This window comes from Euwallacea similis, chromosome 13, assembly GCF_039881205.1.
Source record: "Euwallacea similis isolate ESF13 chromosome 13, ESF131.1, whole genome shotgun sequence".
Lineage (NCBI taxonomy): Eukaryota > Metazoa > Arthropoda > Insecta > Coleoptera > Curculionidae > Euwallacea > Euwallacea similis.
In genome coordinates, this window is record NC_089621.1 from 3,741,451 (window position 1) to 3,760,273 (window position 18,823).

Sequence of the window (18,823 nt, forward strand, 5' to 3'; positions counted from 1 at the left end):
AGGTTAGTCTATTATTTGACGTGTGAATTGTTGTATAGATCTATGATCAGTTTTTTCCTTGTCTTTTTTCTTGTATTAGTATGTTCTATCATTTTCTATCGCATCCTTATTAATGAGTTTTAAAATAATTCAATTTTGATATGTCACGTTCGTGTCAGAACTGTCAGTTCGATTAAAGGATGTCAAGTTCGTTTAGGTTTTCCTTCAGTTTGTGGTAGACCGTAATGGCGGACGGTATGGAATAGAAAAGCTTAAGAATGATCATTGTGGGTTTTTAACGTATTTTGTAATAAAAAAATCGGTTTAATGTGGTAAAGTGAACTCTTCTGGAATAGTGACCGTACCAAGGTAAAATGCGTGTGCCTGTCAGTCTACTTGAAAAAAAGCAGCAAACTATTTTTAAAACTGGAACAAATTTTGACAATTTATTGTACTCAAAGGCAATTTGGAATTTTTTCGATTCATTGTGCATCTGGGGCCTTCATTTACATATTTTACGGTCTAGCATATCCCCCAAGCTTAAACACAGCCTGGAAAGTAAGTTTTGGATTAAGTTATATCCAGAGTTAAGCATATCCAGGGCAGTAAGATAAATGTTTCCAAAAAGTTGATATCAGCTTTAAAGATTACTGTGCCAGCTTCTTGTATAGTGTCGGGAAGATTGAGGAGAGTGTGAAGTGCGAAAATGGATTAATTGGATAAGGGTGGATAGGAGAGTCATGTTGGAGGACGAAGTTCCTAGCACAACGCCGAAGGCGGAATGCTCAGTCGTCCAAAAACGATAGGGAGAATTTTCTCGAGTTTTGCAGTTTAATTTTTCTAGGAGCAATAGTTGAAATAACGATGAATATCCAAAACTTACCCATGGGTCATGACTGAAATAAATAATATTTCAAGTTTGGTTTTTGTTGACCTGCCTGCTAGAACTAGTATGTGTAATAATAGGAACATGGTAGGATGATCTACCCTCAGTTCAGAATCATGTCTAGGCAGATACAAGTCGTCCCTGCTATCTTCTTCAAACTAACATATTAATTTTGTATTTTTTTCTAGTTTTTGCTTTATTCAATATAACACAACTGTAATAGTTCATGTTTCCATTTTCCATTAGTGTATCACACTGTAACTGTTAGGCGTGGGTAAAGTCCGAAATATAATTCATGTAATAGGTAGATGTTTCAGTGTAAGCTCAGTTCTATCCTCTGCTGTTGAATTAAAGTTGATTGTTATAGTCACTGTTACATCATTTAGGCATTATGTATTGGCGAGGTTTACTGTAGTTATCCTTTATATTTACCCCCTGGACAAGGCCGACCTTATCAAGTCTGTCACCTCAAAATTTTTAATCACCTCCCTTACTCCCAGGAAAATCTACCGTCCCGGGCCATCGCCCAACCTCGCCTCTCCTAAATCAGGTACCGGTTCTCAGTTTACTTAAGTTTAACCAGTTCCATCTTCCTGTATAACAAACCTAAAGGTGCTAGCACTTCCCCTCGCAGAACGCTACTTAGAAAAAAGTTGTACAAAATACCCAGAAATGATAAGCTTTCAAGGACTGTTTTGCATTGGCAGTGTTTTGTGAGTTACCTACGTAATCGTTACTCGATAGGAAATCTTCTATTTTTTCTATACAGTGCGTTCCAAAAAAGTTGTGCCAAACTTAAAGTTATAGAGGACATTGTGGAGAACAATTTTTGCATAGAAACTCCTAGTCAAAAATGAGCAATTCAGTGAATGGAATAAAAATAAACACTTTTTGTCTCCTCTGTTTTATTAAAGACGTTTATTAAAACGTTTCTGTGGAAATACAGGACAGAATGTGGTTCCAACACGACTGCACCCGCACATTCTACCTGTACTGTGCAGGATCATCTAAACCAACATTTTTATGGGCGATGAATTGGAAGAAGTGGACTTATCAGGTGACCAGTGCGAAGTCCCGATTTAAGTCCGTTGAATTTTTTCCTCTTGGGTTACATCAAGTCGTTGGTGTATGAAACTCCTGCAGCCACTCAAGAGGAACTATTAGAAAGAGTGATGGCAGTTTCTCTTGTTGTGCAGCAATATTCGAATATCTTACAGTGGGAGTCGCCGTTTTGAACCTTTATTATACTTTTTTTGCGTTAGCTTTAATGAAAATGTATTAAATATTTGGTTTGGTGTCAACATAGCTAATATTACGTTTTTGAATAAAAATGACTCTAGAGCCAAAGTCGCTTATTTTTGACTAGGGGGTTTCTATACGAAAATTATTCACCGTAATGCCTCCTATAACCTCTTTAAGTCTGGCACAACCTTCTTGAAACATCCTGTATACTTTAGCAGTTATTCAGGTTCCTCGAACAAAGTGGATTCTACGGCAAATTTTACAAATACTAAAAAATTCCCAGGCTTTAAAATGAAATTCAAGGTTTTTGTGCAATTGTTACAAACCGCTATTTTTGTGTACATTTATTCCCGCATTTATTGCTTCATTAACTGGTTTGTTAGGCATGGAAAGTCAAGATAGTAGCATCGACCGTAGCGATAACAATTTTTAATATACCGGAAGGAATTTCTGCCTTCAAAAGGAAATAGATAAATTTAATTGTTATGTCCTTATTATACCGGTTGTTTTGTGTTTGATAACGATATAATTTTTTTCCTCGTAGAAAGGAAAAAAATTCTCAGTACGCATTTATCATTCAATAATAAGCGATTTATTGCCGTTCTCAATAGGATATCTGCTATTTTTGACTTTAATACGTTTCGTACGTGTTTTAAATACCTACTTGCTCATTGGCATTAGTTCAAATCGATTCAGGTCTTTAGCTTTTGCTTTTTTTTGGAGTTTATCCAATGGCCATTTGACTATTATTATATTTATTGACACACGTCCTGGCTTGTACGTTATTTAAGGCTGTTTATGCATCTACATTACGACGGGTAATGCGTTTTTAAGTCGCGACCCATAAGCCTGTAGTAAGAACGCCGTTGCAATCAAAATTTTACGCCGGCCTAATGGAGGAAAATGTTTACGTAGAAATAACCGATTTTTAATTGGTGTTTACACCTAATTTCCGTTCCACAGTTTCATCCCAGAATCAGTTTATTTTTGTAACCTTTACATCAGACCTGGTTCATTCAACATTTCGCAAAACTCCGGCCGAGAATCCTCTTTGTCTCAATTGCAAGCGGCCAAAGGTCAGTCTGGCTTGATTAGAGTGTAGAGAATCTGTAGGTAGCACATACTGAAACAAGTTTGAAATTACACCGCAACAAATACTTGAGGCTGGCTCTTTGCAGAGCTTCCTGCACCATCTTCCGCTCGCTCCAAAAGCTCAAACCCGTGTCATGAACGTCGTCACACTCACCAACCCTCGAGCCTGACCTGTGGTGAGGGGACTCACCATGACCTCATTCATGTCGAAGAAGAAGAAGTACAAGTTTCAAGTGGAAATATGTCTGGAAGAGCTGTTGGAGGTGCCCTTTGTGTCTGCAGTACTGTTCGCCAAACTAAGGCTGCTCGATGGAGGTAGCTTTCAGGACCATAGCAGCCGGTAAGTGATAAATTGATGCAAATCACACGTCAATTAACCTCTCGATTAACCTTGATCGGGGGTCAACCTTTGAGCCAATGTCGAGGTTTCGTCCTGAAACGAGTAATGTTTTTCAACTAATAATGGCCGCAATTAGCGAGGCAACGCTGTATATTACTGTAAAGTCAAGTTTTCAATATTATCGTTATTTACGGGTTTATTGCCAAATGATTTACGGCGATGCGTTTACACCTATTAATCCGCGATTACTCCGAGACACCACAAATTACTCATTATCTGAAGTCGGATCTGCAAATAGTCTGATGATTTAAGCAAAGCGACATTTCAAAACCGTGAAATATCGTTCGGTTAGATAACAGTAGTGACAATGTAACCATAAACCCATGGGAATCCGCGTCAGACCGCCCATTCGACCAATCGCTGGGACGGGTTGTTTGAAATGTTTAATTCCTTTGAATGGGGCCATCTGGCACTTTCATGCGGAGGAAACATGTGTGTTAAATCACTTACAGTAAAAGTGGAAACGACATTGTTTTTGTTAGTTCGGTTCTTGTTGAACGAATCGGCGGATTGGTTTCAAATGTCGAATCAATGCGGAAAATTCATAGTTGCCGCATTTATTTCCCTCGAATTTTCTTCGACGAACCGATGCATCTCTGGACGATGTTTCGTAACATTTTCCCATTGACGACAGTTATCAGCCAAACCAAACAACGCGCTTTCCTCGACAATACAAAAATATCTCTGGAAATTTACAACATTTCTTTATTGAATTAACTTCGGCTTTGCGAGATCCGCACTTTTGCCATCTTCGCCAGTTATTTTCCGCCGAAAGCTGTTCGCATTTGATGTTAAATATCCACGTAGGTACGAGAGCTGCCAATCAATTTATCGGTGTCCGGCTTTTCGATTCATTGCCATGATAAGTCGTGCTGCACCGTCTTTTGACAATAAAAAAGTAACGCCTTTTTAATAGATTGCGATAACTGCAGTACCGTTGGAACCTGTTTTAGCTGCCCGTCCTTGCAAGGTCGGTTCGACTAGTCTAGAGTAACCCAACATAGTAAACTAGATAAATATTTACACTTGAACAACATTAGATGACGTGACGGTAAACGAAACAGGCATTGTCTGATCAGCAGTACACAGACGACTGTGGCCTCACATCGGACATTTAATAGAAATTTAAATTAAACCGGGTAAATAACCTCAAGGGGATTATACCGGGGGACTCCCCCCGGAGCAGACCTTTAACGGGCCACTTAAAGGGATTTTTGAGATCCTAGACAACCCGAGCCAGATCATATTAGATCTTGATACGCACTGTGCAGCATACCATCATGGAGATATTTCAGGAGGCGGTAGTACTCTGCAAAATAATTACAGAAATGCTAATAGATCCATGGTCAAAAACGAACCATTCCGACGCACAAGGTAGCTACATTTCTTCTTATGCTTTGCGCTTTTTTCACGCATGCCTTGAGTTTCATTTTTGAAATTTCATACACCTATTTTCTTTAAGACCCTCCACGACAAAATGTCTAGCTTGTCGCTTACCATATACAGAGTGTTATATTTTTTTGGGTCGTGTACTATTTTATGGTTTGTAGCTTGTTTTGGAACATCCTGTACGAAGTCCGACACGAAATTTAAATTCCTTCTCCAACTGTTCAGCTTTTTGGTCTGTTGCAGTATTTTCGCATCTTTCACCGTTTTCGTAAAATTTGCAAATGTATCTGTCGATCTAAATTAATAATATAAGAAAGTAAGGAAAAAAATAATCGTCCGAATCAGTTATCGGCTAACTCAAGAAATTCTCAACGTTTGATCGAATTTCTTAAAATAAAAATAAATCTGAACGACAACAAACTGTACAAATTGTTGAAAATGTGCCGTTCTGCATATAGGAAATGGTGCACTTTCGACTATGGGTCTATTAGCGTTCTTTTATCATTTTGCAGAGTACTATCGCCCCCTGAAACGTCTCCATGACGATACATTACACCCTGTATATTTTTTGATCAATTCCAGGTCATTTCTCATCACTGATTTGTGCCATAGAGGGTTTGAACAAGCCGCCCACGTGATCTATATTAATATGCAGACCACCCTCATAGCCCGATTCTAATCGCTTAAGCCAATTTTGCTTAAAACTTTTTCATGGGATTAAAATTGCTGCAAACCTATTATGAAATTACTCCACCACAGGAAGGGCCTTTTTTTGTGCCCCAAACTCAGGTGTCTCGTGAAAGACTGACCTATTTCTGGGACGCAGTATTATATAACGTTTCGTGTACTATGGGGGGGTTTGGGGACGCACGCGATGGAGCTTGCCTTTGAGGGCATCGTGTGTCGGGTGGAATACATTAATTCGATTACCCCATGTGAAGAATAGCAATAAAGACAAACGTACTAATGCCGGAAGTGGCGTAGCGACGGGCGGGCCGGATGTTTAGTTTTGAATGCGTTCCTAGCTGATTTATTAGTGCCAGAGCTTTTAGTTGCGGTACCGATTATGCGATGAGGAGGTTCATTTGTGGTTCGTTACAGTTTTATTCCGGGGGGACTATAAGGCCTTCGTTCATGCCCTTGGCCCGGTTCCTAAGCTCGCGCTTCGTTATTCAAAAGCTTTTCTTGGTTAATCCCTGCTGGATGCGATTAGTAACGTGTCCGGTCCTGGAGGGATTTTGGCGGAACTAAAAATCTGCCCTTTGGACTAATAGAACGAATGAATTAATTAATGAGGGAAAGGCGGGGAATTGCCTATAGGACACCTGATTCGACCCGTCACTTTCGGCCTAAGTAAAACTCTAAGGCGACAAAAGTCTGTTCGGCTGTAATTCATTGATCTTGTTGGGCAATCACACACTTCAACATCCGTTGATTTGCCAGTTTAATAAGGGTTTCGTTTGTTTGGAGGAGCCTAATGACTAATGGCCCCTCAGTGCGTGTGTGCACTCCTCGTGGACAATCATCTTCTCTAAGAGTCTTCAATAGGAAGTTTATGAGATTTATCGGTCTAAAGGTTTCTGGGCTAATGTAATCTGACCGCTTCTCGGGATGAACACTACTTTTACCTCCCCCCATAATGTAGGATCGTAGTGTAATGCCATTTAGGGTCTAAGGATCTGTGGAGTTGACGGGAGGGAAAGTTCTTTTATAAACCGCTCACCTTGTACGTCACGGCTTCCCTCGCAGTGGCGTAGTTCATAGATCGTTACTTTAAGAATCTGGAGAGTAAACCTGGAATATAAGCTCCAGGATTTCGGCAGTGGATGTAAAGTTCCCGTCTGGGAGTGTCATTTAACCGATCCATCCAGCGGGGCCGTAAAGCACGACTTTGCGGAGGCGCAATGACTCGCCACTTTCTCCCTTTGCACGCCCAATGTTCTGGATTTCGTGACCGTTATGCTTTTTTCATAAGTCAACACACCAGACAATCCGCGGCTGTCTGGTGATGTTTCTGCAGGATGATCCTGTACCATTTTTTTTGCATTTGAAGGTTTGTAACGCGGAAAGTCTTCAAAGGATTGAACGACTTGACTAAGGTGTGCAAGAGGTTCTCTCTAACTTTTTCCCTGGCTGTATATCTCCAACCGTTTTCTAGTTATTCGCAAAAATATGAATGCTAAAAACGCAGCATTTTAAGCTAAATACAGAAATTATTAACTAAGTATGTTATTAATTATTGTCCTGAGGATGTGGACATACAGTTACGAAACTAGTAGTTTATTAAGATTGATTTCTTCTATATCCACATCCATTCCAATTCCCCTACAACCAACCATTATAAGCGAGGTATTCCTATTATTAAATATTGTAAAGTATCCATTTATTACCCGCAGTGTCATTACCTATTAGACTCTTACCATCAGGCCGAGTAAATGTTTTTTTAGTTTCATCTAATGGTAGCTACTATCGATTTAAAAAAGAAAGTGAGTGTTGTAATAATTACAGATTCATCTCCCTCATTTAATGATTAAAGAAACTAGTCAGACCCAGAACGACCTCCTTTTTAAAACTGATTAAACTTGTTGCGCAAGATTCCACCGCATTTTAAAGTGTCTGAAGATTTAGTGTTGTATAAAATAATTCCTGAGTTATTTGAAATTTTAGACAAGAAGTCAGAGACCACAAAGTCCAGTGGGATGCCAATTTCTCCTTTCCATGCAAAATGATGGCCAACGCCTCGACCGGGGTGATGGAAAAATGTGTCCTGCGAATATCCATTAGGAAAGAGAGTAAAGGCGGTAGAAGCTTTAATAAAGTAAGCTAAAAAAGAGTTGTGAGGCATATTTTGAAAAACCAACTCAATTTGCAGTTAGGGTTTGTGGACCTAAACTTAGCAGAATACGCTGGAGCAGGAGTCATTCTCAAAAAAGCCCTGCTAGAGGGCTACGACACTAGGCATAGACAAGACAATAGCATGCTCAAGTTTCGCATCCAACTCAACATGATCTCAGGCGATATTTTATTCAAGGCGTAAGCTTTTTTCGTTTTCATTAAGTAATTGTGTACGTACACGAAGGTTTTCACTTTTAACGATCGTAATTGCAGTTCATTTTTTAATTATCAGAAATTACGTTCGTGCGCCTCGAAAAACTGTTTCATACTAGGCGATGCATGAACAATTAGAGGGTGTTGGTAACAAGTATGTTTTCGTTCATAGTCCGTCGCCCTCTCTAAAACACAAACAAATCGCTATGGAAGACACGACCACTGATCAGCGATCGGACGAGTATTCTAGCGGATCGTTGGCGGGCTCAATTAATAGCGGAAGTTCCGGCTTTGGCAGCCTGCCTAAAAAGAGAACCCCTTTACCTACAGGTACACCGCAATGTTGTGAATTACTACCTATTGAGTTCAAAAGTTACATTTTCACAAAATTTAATCTCGGAGTACACATTCGGAATTTAACCTTGCAGAATTAGTGAAAGGGCAATCGCACATGGATTCCGCTTTGGCACCAGTGGAGTCGTCAGCAAATGAGTTGATAGTACCCAATGCCTACGCGGAACAAACGAGTGAATCGAACACTCTTGGGCCGGGCCAGGAATTGGGACATAGTCGAAATTCCTCAAACACTAGCCAGATGTCGAAAGCATCAGGTTATAGCAGTATTTCGCATAGTCGGCAGAGCAGCAGCGGAGACTCAACGGCGGGGCACATCAGGTAGGGATAAACTTATTGCCTGAGGGGGTACTCAGTAGTTTAGGTGTTATGTGTGTACTAACTTCTACGATGGGTGACGAAGAGAACTTTTTTTGTTTTAATACTGTTTGCGGATTAATTGGTGAAGTTTGGATACGTTTAAAATATTTAATTTTAGCAGTCTGAGAATATGAATCATGATATTGATAGATAATTGAACTTAGGAATCATCTACTTATATCTTTGTACTTTAGAATCGATAATGATCTCATGATAATTTTGTAACAACTTAATATAATTTCGGAGGGGTAGTACCATTTGACTCATTTTCATAGAGATGTTTAAAGCGTCGTACTGAACCAAAAATATGTGGTGCTCAGATTTGGACTATCTAACAGGAATCTCCTATTTCCACAGTATTATGAGTTGGGTGATTTTCCTTAAATAAAGTTTTTCAAATTTTGAGACCGCAAACCTATATCAGTTTTTCTTTGCTTATCAAACTGTTACGGCTTTCCAGTCCGGTCAAAGTGTCATAAACGAATATTTTCGAGGCTCGTGAATCGTGGTCAAATGGAACTTCTTCCTATATATTTCTCAATCTGCTCTGGAAATGGGGGCTTCCCTCTTGTTTTCCCGTTAAAACAGTTTAAATCTGACCGCTCTGTACAAAGTTTTCTGTGTGCAATCTTCACGCAGTTGCATGCCTCGCTACTACGACTATATGTACGTTATTTCTTCCGGCAATAGGAACATGTCGCAGCACGAATCGCTTCGTAGGCCCGTTTCCAAGTTCCCCCGCACTTATACCTTTCCTAAGCACGGGCTTAACATCCCTACTACTATCCCCTCCGAGTCGCCCGGGCCTCCCAGTCTGAACAACTCGGAGGGATTTCACACCCCCCAGGGCTCCGACTCCACCCCTGTCGCTAATGGTGAAGTCTTCTATACCCCACAGAGTGAATTTACTACACCTCAAAAATCTGGGAATTATACTAAACAGTATCAGCAGCAGAGGAGCGACACAAGCGCGGAATTGGACGAGGTTTTTAAGACCCCTGAGGGTAGTTTCAACTCTAACACTAATATTTTCGATAAAAACTTTAATGCGCTGCAGAAAAGTGCATCTAGTAGCGTAGTCGAGCGTTTTCATGAACCGAAAGTCATCAAAACCTCCTTACACTTTGAGCGTCATTCAAAAAGCGTCCACAACAATAATTACACGCTTAAACCTCCAGTTGAAGGGGTTTTACGTTCAAAGAGCGACTTCATCATCCCCAAACTGTCCCCAGTGGCCCCTAGGGGCGAGCATGCGTTATCCAACGTCATAGCCGCCTTTCTCACTCCAAGGCTACCTCGTAAAGAAATCGGGGCCCAATCCACTCCTGTTTCCGATCCTTTCTCCCGGGGAGAGTCCAGAGCCGCATCCATGGGAAATTTGAAATTTGGCAACGACGGGCACTTGGCTATTTATGGGTCGAATTTTGGCAGGTAGGTGGATGGGAAGTATTGTGTTGAGCTTTCCGGTGAGGGTTTGTGGGTGGTTTTTCTGCTAACAGCTTGGAGGGGGAGGTGTAATTAAAGGTGAATGTGGGGAAGTCGGAGGGGGGGGGGGGGCAGAGCCGGCGGTTAGAAGAAGTGTCCCCTATTGTTGATTATTTTTAGAATGTATTTAATAATGAAATAATCGTGAAACGTCGCCTTTATCAAGCTTTTCATAATTTAAAAGCATTTCCGTTTTCTCTAAAGGTGCCTTCGCTTGTGTTTTATTGAAAGATTTATTTTTCGCAACATATCTGTAGCCACATGGATGGCTGGATCGAAAAATATCTGATTCACTACCCGAATTCATATTGTTAGTTATAACTAACCTGCACTGAGAATAGATTCACTTTTAGCACAAAGAGCGACATCGTTTCAAATAGTAACCAACAAAGTAATTAACCCGCTACTAACCTACTAACCTTTATCGTAGGCTGCACCGCAAAATGCTTCTAGACGGCCCTCCAGTGACCAAACTAACCCCCTGCGATAGTCCCCCGGAAGACAGTTTCGAAGAAGGTGACGGGTTTCTCGAAGAGGGCCACAGAAGGTCCAGCACCACTCTAATGTTGTTAGTGTCGTGTAAATCCTTGTTGTTTCTTGTTTCGCATGACTGTTTTTTTTGCTTAACTTATTTATTTTTTCTTCGCATTTTTATTGCTGCTGCTAACTGATTTAAAGCATCAACTGCTAAGGATATTCTACAGTACGTCATTTATGAGACGTTTGATATTCTAGGAATACAAGTTCAGGCAGTATACAAACCACCAGCGATACGGGGTCACTGGATAGAGCCAAATCCGCCTATGAACGTCGAAAGAAAAACCCGAACGCTCCGGATGATGCAGGCGTGTCGGGTCGCGTAGAAACGACCAGGGTGAATCCAGAAGATTTGATTGCGGACCTGCTCAAAGGGACTAACCTGGAACCATGCGATGATTCGGCTGAGAGTAAGTTTCACGCACTTCAGTTGCTACTAGACAAAATTATTTACTTTTAGCGTCCGGTCTGCAACTGTTCATAGCTAAAGATGGGACCGCCTCACTCGGCAGCCACGAGGTCAAATCCCAAATGTCAACAGGAATAAACACATTCAAACAGGTCGTCATGGATGACAGGTAGTTTTAAACTCTCCATAGGCACTAAAGTAGCAAATATTTATTTGCATATTTATATCAACGTACTGTTGTAATGCAGGAACCAGTTTTTCTATTTATGTTAAATATGAAGAACTTTAAAAAAGTTAATTGGCGATGCGATAATGTTCTGATTAACACATACATTTAGCAGCTATTGGTAATTTCAGTTTATGTGGAAAACCGCTACGATTACGTAACAACAGCTGTGATCATTTTACTGGCAAAAAACAGAAGAGAATTAACCTGCAAGTCTACTTAACATCTTGACAAAGCATAAACTTCTTGAGAGTAAATGGAAATGTCCACCTTAATCAAACATTATTTACATTGTACTGTTGCCAATAAAATTATTGTGATATAAAAATGGTTATTTTAGATATTAGTATGGTTAGTCGGTTAGGTCAGGGCGAACTTCTATGGGATTTCAACGCGGATAAACTTCATTGCTTCCATTTAAAATCTAATATACAATGATTTGAGATGACCTCTAACAAACCAGGCAGTTCATATGGCAATTCCATAGATGGGGGGCCAATAACACTTAGACATCACAGTTTTATTACGGATTTAAGACAATATTATTTATTTGTAAATAGTTTCGATTTAGGCATTTTCCAACAAACCTATTTATGTATTAAAACAATTAGATATTATTTTATAGTGAAAATAAACATTTTTTTTCTGAACTTACTTCACTTACTTTGGTCTTCTCGTATATCTATGAGCACATTTTAGGCTCTTAGAATGTCCAATTCCTCCGGTGTCACGTGCAAACGTAACTCTTTTTCTATTATGAGGTCCTGAATTTGCGCCAGTTCTGCGGGAATATAGATTGCAGCGTCTATGTACAAGGCCTGTCACAAAAAAAAAATAAAGAAAGAATCTTATTATGCCTTAATTTTACCTTTAACCAGGGACACTCTTCCACAGCTCGATAATACACATTCCTGCATAAACTGGAGTCAAAATAAGTGTGAACGAACTGCAGGTACAATCTCCATGCTAAACCGCACCTTCTAGTACACATATCCCCAGCGGTGATTTTTTTAAATAAAGATAGCATTCGATTTTTGAATGAGAGAGCCACATCGATAGATCTACCTATAAGAAACACGATTAAAAACTGAAAAAAAAGGAATTTTTTCTTTACCCGTCACAGAGTCAACAGCATCCTTTTCTATCTCTAACATGACTAAATTGTTAATAATAACAGTAAAAATTGTGGCCATAGCCCTGCCGGACTTCAAAAGCAAACTTTGGACCTTCCAGGCAGACACGCCACTGCTTCGAGTCATGCCCTGTTCCTTGGCCAAAATCCCCAGTAAATGCAGATTATTAGGGAACTTCTCTATGGCTCTGAATAAGACTTCGTCTAGGATTTTAAACACACCGCTTCCCGGGTTTTCTGAGCAATACTTGAATAGTATAGTGCAGTAAAATTCATATATGGTTTCTTTTTGGAAGTATAATGTTGGGGATTTAGTGTCAAGCTCGGCTAGCGTGGACTCGAGGAATGTCCCACAAGTAACAGCCCCTAAGGAAAAAATAAAACATTTAGTAAACAAGTTAGTTAGGTCAATGGCATGTCCGCAAAAGGAATTAAATATTCGAATAGAAATGGAAACATATTAGGCGATACGTGTTTCTATCGACTCATCATGGTATTCCAAGCTGAAATATTTGAACGTGCTTTTCCTTTTATGGATTTACCACTAATTTTTCTTATATCAATGTTCCCCACAAATGTTATTCATTTACTAATGAACAATTTTTTCTACTCTATCATATGTACCTTTAGTCCAGAATAAAAACCATCCATAGCAAATTACCCAATCAGTAAAAAATTCAGGCAAAAAATGATGCACTGAACTATAGTTGGTCAACTCCACCCCCAACAGTGCATTTGTAATACTCTTAAACCGACTTTCGGCCTCCATTATTAAGCCATTAGTGATAGAGACAAAACTTCGCTGTAAAGCCAGCTTCACCAACAATTCTTGAACTTGCTGTTGCATATCTTCTTTCTGACTTTCCATAGTGCACTCCACTAACGTCCTATATAGCCGACATTGATTGGTTTGAGCCTCGCTCCAATTATTGGTTTGAATACTTTTATTTTTATTCATTTTCAGCGCGATGTTCAAGATTTTTAAGCCCTGCTGGAGATTTCCTAGAGCCTGTTCAATCAACGCATATTCAATGTAGTAAACCTCATTATTCCTACAGTCTTCACGTTTTAACAAATCTTTAATACTGCTTTTAATTCGCTTTTTTAAATAACTGGGCATCTTAAACCGACTCTGATTATCTAGCATAATAAGCAGCCTTTGAAATCTGAACCACCATACTCGAACTGAAGTTTGATCTTGCCCTTTGAGGCATTCTGCACAATTCTCCATAATTGATAACACAAAGTTGAGGTATTCTTCTTGGCCTGGAAGGGCTTTAAGGTACTGAGGGCCCACTGTTAATCTCCCAGTGTCTTTTAATAGATTATTATTGAGGGTATTAACAGAATATTGGGTAATGAAAATTGGTAATAAGGCTTCCACAGAGTCTAAACTCCAAGGAACATAATCTAAACCTAAATCTTGCATGGTACAATGTTTACAAGGAAGCAGAGGAATTTTTAGTAATGTTAAAATTGTGGCAACAAGTTTGAATATGTTTTCTGGAGTTGTGATTGGATGGATTAATTCAGCTACATCTTCACTTAAAACAAGTCTTTGAGGATCTTCACACTCTAAATCTTCAACATAAGGCAACCAATGACATGATTCCCTCAATTTTTCTACTCTTAACCATAACTCGTGATGAGGCAACTGAGAATTCAATACCACTTCTTCCAGCTCCAAAAGCTCTTTTTCATTGAAGTAAATCTCTAAATTGAAGCTCTTTTTTTCTGGGGAATTTAGATTCAGTTCCAAATACATTTTTAATAGAGTCCAAAGTTGCTCAAATAATCCAGACTGCTTCAAGAATAGGCCACACTGATAGAGCATCTTTAAAATACTCTCTTCAAAAACATATTTCTCTGATAAAGTGGTTCTTCTTAGTTGATGCAAAGTGCCCAAACATTTGCTATAAAGCGCCAAGACAGTTTGACAGTTGCAGTGAGACATAGAACACTGGGTTGCTTCAATGTAGCCTTGCCAGAGAATTATATTGTGTTTCTCTTTTTCAACTAGTTTTTTTAATTCCTGCTGCAACTCATCTGCAGGAAATGCACCTACTGCCACTTTCAGCCTTTCTCTTAGTAAAGGTTCACTGCCAGGGTTTAAAGTTATTGCTTTGTCTAATATTGCAATCTTTCTTTCAGCTTGTACTCTTTGCGCTTTAGCTATGCTACCTTTACCACAAGATTTTTCAAACTGGTGTACTGAATCCTAAAAAGAAATATGTGTGTAAGACTGTCTGACTGGTGTCAATAAATTATTGGAGTTGGTATCATGTTTACTATTAAGGAGCTAGAAATGCATAATGTATCGTTATCATTTTCTTTACCTGAAAACTGACATATTTTAACCACATTTCAATATCATTAGGATTCTCTGCTAAATGTTTGTTATAAGTTGCAGTTGATTTGGATAAGTCTTTTTCTTGAACAAAACTTGTAAAACTTTCATTTCTTTCACTAAAACAAGCTTTCTCTATATTTTGTTTAGTTAATTTTGGACAATCTTTCTCTTCATTGTCACTTTTATTGTGATCCTTTAATTTATACAACTTGAAATATCTGCAAAAAACAATGAGCGTTTGAGATAAAATTATTACATGAAAAATTAGTTATGAAGCACTTTGATACCAACCTTTTAATCTTTGATTTCTTGTTTTTAAAACATTTTGATAAATAATAATTTGTTTGGTATTTTGACACTGCAGGTCTTGAAATAGTATTTACTGTCAGGTACTCTCTAGTTTGCTTTCTGTCAATAACAAAATCATCAGTGAATTGTACTTCACCTTTATGCTCGGCTCTTGGTTCAATATCACTTTTTTTTTCCTTTTGCTTGCCTTTCTTTTCTTTCTTTTTCTTTTTTGCTTTTGGTGCTTCATTGCATTCCGCCGCAGAATCTTCGTTTGAATCGAGTACTGTAACATCTTGATCCGGTTTATTTAAAACAAGACCAGCTTGAAAACTCGAGTTTTCCAACCATTCAGGTTTTTCAGTGCTTGTTTGGTTTTCTTGAAGTTCCTTCGCTTGCTTGGCATACGCAGCAAAAACAGACATGGTCACAATAAAAAAACAATTCGTTTAGCTTAAGTCTATCTACTTAATGAAGAATTATTAGAAATTAATAAGTCCTTTTAAGAATGATTGAGAATATGACAAAAATAACAAACAACTAACATAACATCAATTATTTAAACTAGGAAAAATTGTTCTAAGACAATGACTGTCGTAGCATATTTTGTCTTTATTATTCTTTGTATGTGTAAAAGACAGCTAGTAGAATCAATGTCGAGTTCTATTAGTGTCACTGTCAATTTTGACATTTCACTTTGTTTTCGAACTTTGGGTATTTGAGAATATAAACAAATGAACTGATTAACAAGTAATGTTAATAAAAATGAAAAGAAATTATTAATAGTAAATAATAAACAATTGTTATAAAGTCAATATTAGAAAGACTCAAAGGCAATATTAGTCAATTTAATATTTGATCACGATTAGAAGGATAAGGTAAGGAAGGTTTTGCCAGTCTCCTAGTTCTCATAAGGTTTTTTGGTGTGGTTTAATGTCTATTGATTTATAAGCAAGTTCGATTATCGGTTTGTATAAAAAATTTCTTGTCGTACATACAATTGACCTCATTCCAGTTTATCTTGTTACCAATATGATTAACTTTGTAAAATGTGGCATTTATCGATCACTGAACTCTTCAATAAGGCTTATTTCTACTGTTCCACTCCAAAAACAGGTAAATATTTATTAGACCTCTGATTCTTGATCTTATTAGACAAATTTATTAGGTGCCAATACCTGCAGAAAATTCTCTAACAGATACATTTGGTCGACACCACACTTATTTGCGAATATCTCTCACTGAAAGATGCAACCTCAGGTGTACGAGCCTTGTTTTTCTTCATGTATCTGGTGATATTATCCTCTATTGTAGGTCAATATTGTATGCCCGAAGAAGGGGTAATTCTTTCACAAAAACCAAACCTATTGACCACTAATGAGATTATAAAAATTTCTGAATTGTTTGTTAAGCAAGGGGTGAATAAAATACGCCTCACAGGTGGAGAACCAACAATCAGAAAAGATCTTGTCGAAATAATTGGTAAGTCTTTTGAGGTGAAATCTGTACTCTGGGGAGTAGAATCAATGAAAGAATACTTTACCAAATATTTAAGCCAAGTGGAATCTGGAATAAATATGTCACAATTACAAATAGGAGTATTAAATGAATTTTTTATTGTTCTATCAATAGTCAACGTTACTGCTTATTAATCTTCAAAAAAGAAAAGAATTTCCTCTTCTCCAGGAAGACAACTGCTCTCTAAAGTACAGAATCGGTTCCTTTTGCTTGCACCTGTTTTCAATTTGACAAAAAATTTCAAAATAGGGAAGCTCAAGTCACTAACTGGTCTTGAAACTGTTGCTATGACAACAAATGGGCTCACTTTAACAAGACAGTTAGTCGCTTTACAAAAGGCTGGCTTGGATGTCCTAAATATCAGTTTGGATACTCTTAAAGCGGATAAATATGAGAAAATTACACGTAGAAATGGTTGGAAGCGCGCGATGATGGGTATAGATTTAGCTCTTCAGTTGGGGTATAGTCCTGTTAAAATTAATTGTGTTATAATGAAAGGTACTATAATAGTGGCACTTTTATCATTTCTAAAATATCGTTATTGTTAGACTTGAATGACTCTGAGTTATTAGACTTTGTGGATCTTACTAAGGACAAAGATATAGATGTGCGTTTTATAGAATATATGCCCTTTATGGGGAACAAGTGGAATGAAAACAAAATGGTGTCTTACAAGCAGATGTTGGACGAAATAAAAAGCGTTTATTCTGGATTCTATCCTATAGATAATGGCCTTAATGACACATCAAAAGTACGTATGTATGTCTTAGTAGTTGTGTTTATACAGAATTAAAACACCTTTTAGGCTTGGAAAGTTCCAGGCTACAAGGGCCATGTAGGTTTCATAACATCAATGAGTGATCACTTCTGTAACTCATGCAATCGTCTAAGATTGACAGCTGATGGAAATTTGAAAGTTTGTCTGTTTGGCAACACTGAAATCTCATTGCGAGATGCACTAAGAGCAAAATGCTCTGAGAATGATTTAATGGCTCTTATTGGGGCTGCAGTGAAGAGGAAAAAGAAACAGCATGCTGGTAACTATTGACTATTAACTATTGTTAGCTATAGTAAATGCATGCCTAATGTGAAGAAAAGGATTGTTTAATGTAGTGTGGAGGAAAGCATTATAATTGTTCTTTACAGGCATGTTCAATTTATCGCAAATGGAAAATCGCCCAATGATTCTTATTGGTGGATAGCACGTGTAGGTTTTTCTATAGAATAAAAACTAATTTTCCCTCTTTATTAAAAAAGGTAATGAATATCTAAAGCGTAAACGTGTACACTTACTGCATGCATGGATTTAAATTTTAAAAAAATTTAAGAATCATGTGAAACCTAAATCTTTATGAGAACAATCATTATTCACACATACACATTCTATCTTTAATTTTAAATCTCCAATTTGCAGACAAACCGGCAATTCCAAAACAACGATTCTCATTTCCTTTAATGTCTAAGCACTTCTCTCATCTTTATGGACCAACTGTAACAGCAAATTCCAGAAACATTCGTCTCTACTCCACTGAAAACACCTCCAAAACTAACTTGACCCATGTAAATCAACAGGGCAAAGCTACAATGGTGGATATAATTGAAAAACCCGTCACCGTTCGCACAGCTAAAGCCAGAGCTATAGTCAAAGTTGGACGTAAAATTACGAAACTCATCAGCGAAAATGCGGTTAAGAAGGGGGATGTGCTTAGCATTGCCCAAATTTCCGGTATTATCGGGGCTAAGAAGACTTCAGAGATTATTCCACTGTGCCATAATATTAACTTAAGCAAAATTAAAGTAACCGCGGCCTTAAACGAAGAAGAAGAGGAAGTTCAGCTTTTATCTGAAATTCAGTGCGAGGGCAGGACTGGGGTAGAAATGGAGTCCCTGGTTGCGGTCAGTGTGGCTGCTTTGACCATATATGACATGTGTAAGGCTGTTAGCCGGGATATTGTGATCACGGATGTTTGCTTGGTGAGTAAAACCGGGGGTAGCAGTGAGAACTTTGTGAAAGAAGAAGTGAAACTCAGAGATTATGATCATAGGCCTATCACGAGGTTGACCCCTTTTGTCGGATCAATGTAAATATAATTGGTAAAAAGTTTCTATAGGATTATTATTAACATCG

The 18,823-nt window shown here is 38.3% G+C and overlaps 3 protein-coding genes across 12 annotated transcripts; 2 read left to right on the top strand and 1 right to left on the bottom strand.

Moving 5' to 3' along the window:
* The first annotated feature begins 194 nt into the window (after window positions 1-194).
* On the top strand, window positions 195-11,735 carry LOC136413276 (EEIG family member 2). 8 transcript variants are annotated; one of them, XM_066396729.1, is made up of 12 exons: window positions 195-348; window positions 824-929; window positions 3,113-3,220; window positions 3,271-3,539; window positions 7,656-7,806; window positions 7,861-8,021; window positions 8,209-8,366; window positions 8,465-8,711; window positions 9,441-10,181; window positions 10,971-11,182; window positions 11,233-11,350; window positions 11,539-11,735. In XM_066396729.1, the coding sequence occupies exons 4-12, from the start codon at window positions 3,391-3,393 to the stop codon at window positions 11,636-11,638; spliced, it is 2,037 nt and encodes a 678-aa protein (XP_066252826.1). In that variant the 5' UTR covers window positions 195-348; window positions 824-929; window positions 3,113-3,220; window positions 3,271-3,390; the 3' UTR covers window positions 11,639-11,735. The 8 variants fall into 8 exon arrangements, with proteins under 8 accessions (XP_066252826.1, XP_066252821.1, XP_066252825.1 ...); XM_066396724.1 differs by having other exon boundaries at window positions 3,286-3,539; XM_066396728.1 differs by having other exon boundaries at window positions 3,113-3,216.
* Window positions 11,736-11,793: 58 nt separating this feature from the next.
* LOC136413275 (nuclear exosome regulator NRDE2) lies at window positions 11,794-15,633 on the bottom strand. Its single transcript, XM_066396722.1, has 7 exons — window positions 15,181-15,633; window positions 14,876-15,107; window positions 13,164-14,757; window positions 12,522-12,905; window positions 12,276-12,472; window positions 12,063-12,225; window positions 11,794-11,994 (listed from the first exon to the last, which is right to left on the bottom strand). The coding sequence occupies exons 1-6, from the start codon at window positions 15,600-15,602 to the stop codon at window positions 12,103-12,105; spliced, it is 2,952 nt and encodes a 983-aa protein (XP_066252819.1). The 5' UTR covers window positions 15,603-15,633; the 3' UTR covers window positions 11,794-11,994; window positions 12,063-12,102.
* A 282-nt stretch (window positions 15,634-15,915) lies between these two features.
* On the top strand, window positions 15,916-18,801 carry Mocs1 (Molybdenum cofactor synthesis 1). Of its 3 annotated transcripts, XR_010752438.1 has the most exons (9): window positions 15,916-16,055; window positions 16,193-16,293; window positions 16,346-16,439; window positions 16,492-16,659; window positions 16,945-17,193; window positions 17,244-17,446; window positions 17,501-17,732; window positions 17,842-17,952; window positions 18,110-18,245. XR_010752438.1 is itself a non-coding variant. In XM_066395978.1 (8 exons), the coding sequence occupies exons 2-8, from the start codon at window positions 16,210-16,212 to the stop codon at window positions 18,778-18,780; spliced, it is 1,701 nt and encodes a 566-aa protein (XP_066252075.1). In that variant the 5' UTR covers window positions 15,926-16,055; window positions 16,193-16,209; the 3' UTR covers window positions 18,781-18,801. The 3 variants fall into 3 exon arrangements, 2 of the variants coding, with proteins under 2 accessions (XP_066252075.1, XP_066252076.1); XM_066395978.1 differs by lacking the exon at window positions 17,842-17,952 and having other exon boundaries at window positions 15,926-16,055; window positions 18,110-18,801; XM_066395979.1 differs by lacking the exons at window positions 15,916-16,055; window positions 17,842-17,952 and having other exon boundaries at window positions 16,169-16,293; window positions 18,110-18,801.
* The last annotated feature ends 22 nt before the right edge of the window (window positions 18,802-18,823 follow it).